This window comes from Triturus cristatus, chromosome 5_2 (assembly GCF_964204655.1).
Source record: "Triturus cristatus chromosome 5_2, aTriCri1.1, whole genome shotgun sequence".
Lineage (NCBI taxonomy): Eukaryota > Metazoa > Chordata > Amphibia > Caudata > Salamandridae > Triturus > Triturus cristatus.
In genome coordinates, this window is record NC_140588.1 from 544,640,054 (window position 1) to 544,642,927 (window position 2,874).

The following is a 2,874-nucleotide window of genomic DNA, read 5'->3' on the forward strand; positions in this document are numbered from 1 at the left end:
TTTTGTGCCAGCGCAAAGAAAACACAGGAATGCCCCATACAATGTTAACTATTCCCATTCCCGCCCTCCCAATTTCATGCAGCACAGCAAGGTGTCTTACTGCATTGTGTTGCATAAAAGTTTGATAAATCTGAGAATCAGATTCCAAATGAGGTCCTCAATCACTATTAAAAGTGTTGTTTTGTATTTCTTTTATTGCATACTTTTATGAAGCACATGACACATTATTCGCTTGAAATTTTTAAAGGTGGGTATGTTGTAACTGGCTATTATGTTAGATGGGTTTTATGATATTATTTGAACTTCCATGACCTGTATTGCTGGTGTATGGTGTCTATTCAACCTTAAACGTGAATGATTTATGATTAGTTCTTTGATTATCCATTTGTTCCATTTAAAAAATTCTCTCCTGATAAACACCTCTAAATGATTATTGACAGTTAATAATTTTTGGCGCTGGTAAATTGGGAAACTATTATGGAGAACCCTGACACATGCTAAAGACCAAATCACCTTATCTATTTCATGTTTACTGTACGATAAAATGTTCTATTTCCTGACACTTACCAAGAGCTCTTAATTTTTATCTGAGTTGATGGAATTTATATTTTAAAAGTCTGTGTTTTGGTGTAGAGGGAGGTTCCTGAATATTTTTGCGTCATCTGTAACAAATTAAACATTAAAAATAGAGGCATTTTAAATTGTTAGCTCCTTCATATGGCTGCTAAATTAGGTGTATTTTTGTAACATTCCCTCACTGTCTAAACCTTTTCTCAGGGCATTTTTTATCTCCTTGTTTCTTAGTGTATAAATTATAGGATTTAATAGTGGTGTCACTACTGATGGAAAAACCGACACCACTTTGTTGATGTGCAGAGAATTTCTTCCTGTTGGCTTCACAAACATGAAAATTTCAGTGCCGTAGAATAAGGCTAACACGGTGAGGTGTGAGGCACAGGTTGAGAAGGCCTTTCTTCTACCCCTATCACTAGACATTCGTATGATAGTCATGATGATACACACATAGGATACTATAACCACCAGCAAACATCCCAATAATACAACACTAGCAAAGATAAAAAAAATCAATTCTACGCTGTGGGTTTCAGAACAGGATAGTGCCAGAATTGGAGCAAGGTCACAGTAATAATGATTAATCACATTGGGACCACAGAAGTTCAGTCTGGATATCTGTATGGTAAATACAACCACAGTCAAAAAGCCAACAACCCAACAGCTCAAAGCAAGTTGAATACACAGCCTATGGCTCATAATGGTCATGTAACGCAGAGGATTGCAAATAGCAACATAGCGATCAAAGGCCATGGTGACCAGGAGATAATTTTCTGTAGCTCCCAAAGAAAAATGGAAATAAAATTGAGTGATGCATCCTGTGAAAGATATAGATTTGCTCCCCGTAAGAAGGTCTGAAAAGAACTTTGGAACAGTGGCTGTAGGGTACCAAATTTCTAAAATAGAAAAAGTTCCTATGAATAAATACATGGGCTTGTGCAGGGAGGTTGAACTCTTGATGGCAGCTATGATGACGATATTTGTAAAGATTGTTATGATGTAGATGTTACAAAGGACTACAAAGAGAAATATTTCAATGTCTTTGTTGACTGTGAACCCCAGGAGAATGAATTTCGTCACTCTAGTTGTATTTCCATCTTCCATAGCTTTCTGCTTCTTAAACTGCAAAAAAAGTAGAAAATTACTTCAGAAATGATTTAGAGTATAAATATTTACTCATTTCTTCTTGAAAGATCCTTTAATCAGTTTTCTAGAACATATAAGAAGGACTTCATATACAGTTATGAATAATCATATTTAAGATCATTGTAGGAAATACGAATCCTCATGTTTAACATACAGGCACCCATGCACAGAGATCAACAAAAACACAGACATTGACAGACAAACCAACAGTTAAGTACAATACCGAGCATTAGGTGGCACAAACTAAACTGAATGAGTGACGTACTGGATAATTTTCACAATTGTAGCTCATTATGATGAGCAACAGGGGAAACAAGGTGAAATACAGCAGAGGGATAAGATGATGTGCAGAGGGGGGCACAGGATGATGTGCAACAATGGGTAAAAGGTGATGTAAGCAAGAGAACACAGGGTGACAGGGGTCGATCGAACAAGATGGCCGCCTTTCTCTGAGCTGCAGAGGAGTTTGCCCTTTAACAATGATTTAATGGCATAATTAGGTGCCTTACCACTTTTGAGGGGAAGAAGGCTTCTTTTATTCAGCACTTTTGGCTGTCTGACTATTGTGCCTTTCCCTGTCGGCTGGGTGGAGCGACTTCAAATGGACTGCTCTCAATGTCTTCTGTACTAGTGCTGCCGACTCTTCCTTTCAGGAGGGTGGAGTGACTTCCAGGAAAGGGTGAGGCCGTGGCCTAGGCCAATCCCACAGTTAGTTTTAGCTGTTGCACTGCCCATTTTAAGGTAGCATTTTTTATTGTTTGCTTTTTGAGGGCTATTGTGACTGGCTATTTTTATAGACATTACATTTACTGCTTATGCGGATGATATCTTAGTTTATTTAACTAGCCCAAGCATAGCTATACATGAGGTTTCTCATTATTACATGAATATTCTACAGTATATGGGTATAAACGTAATGCAAATCAGAGGCCCTTCTCCTAAATACATTTTGCCTTCCAGATATGTTTAAGGCTACAAGGTTTACATGGAATTCAAAAAGTAGAAAATGTTTAGGTATCTTATATTCAAATAACATCAAATAAACTATTAAAATTAACCTTAACGAAATCACCACAAAAATTACAGCATTGACAGAAGCTTGGTCCCCGTTATTTCTGTCCTGGTGTGATAGATTAGCAACAATTAAAATGGTAC

The 2,874-nt window shown here is 37.2% G+C and overlaps 1 protein-coding gene across 1 annotated transcript; it reads right to left on the reverse strand.

The window, feature by feature from the left end:
* Positions 1-318: 318 nt before the first annotated feature.
* LOC146823288 (olfactory receptor 6F1-like) lies at positions 319-1,687 on the reverse strand. Its single transcript, XM_085606642.1, has one exon. It carries the CDS (start codon positions 1,675-1,677, stop codon positions 730-732), a length of 948 nt encoding a protein of 315 aa, XP_085462768.1. The 5' UTR covers positions 1,678-1,687; the 3' UTR covers positions 319-729.
* Between the last annotated feature and the right edge of the window lie 1,187 nt (positions 1,688-2,874).

Bases quoted from the DNA above. Each gene is read 5' to 3' on its own strand.
- LOC146823288 (XM_085606642.1), bottom strand. From the start codon at position 1,677: ATGGAAGATGGAAATACAACTAGAGTGACGAAATTCATTCTCCTGGGG.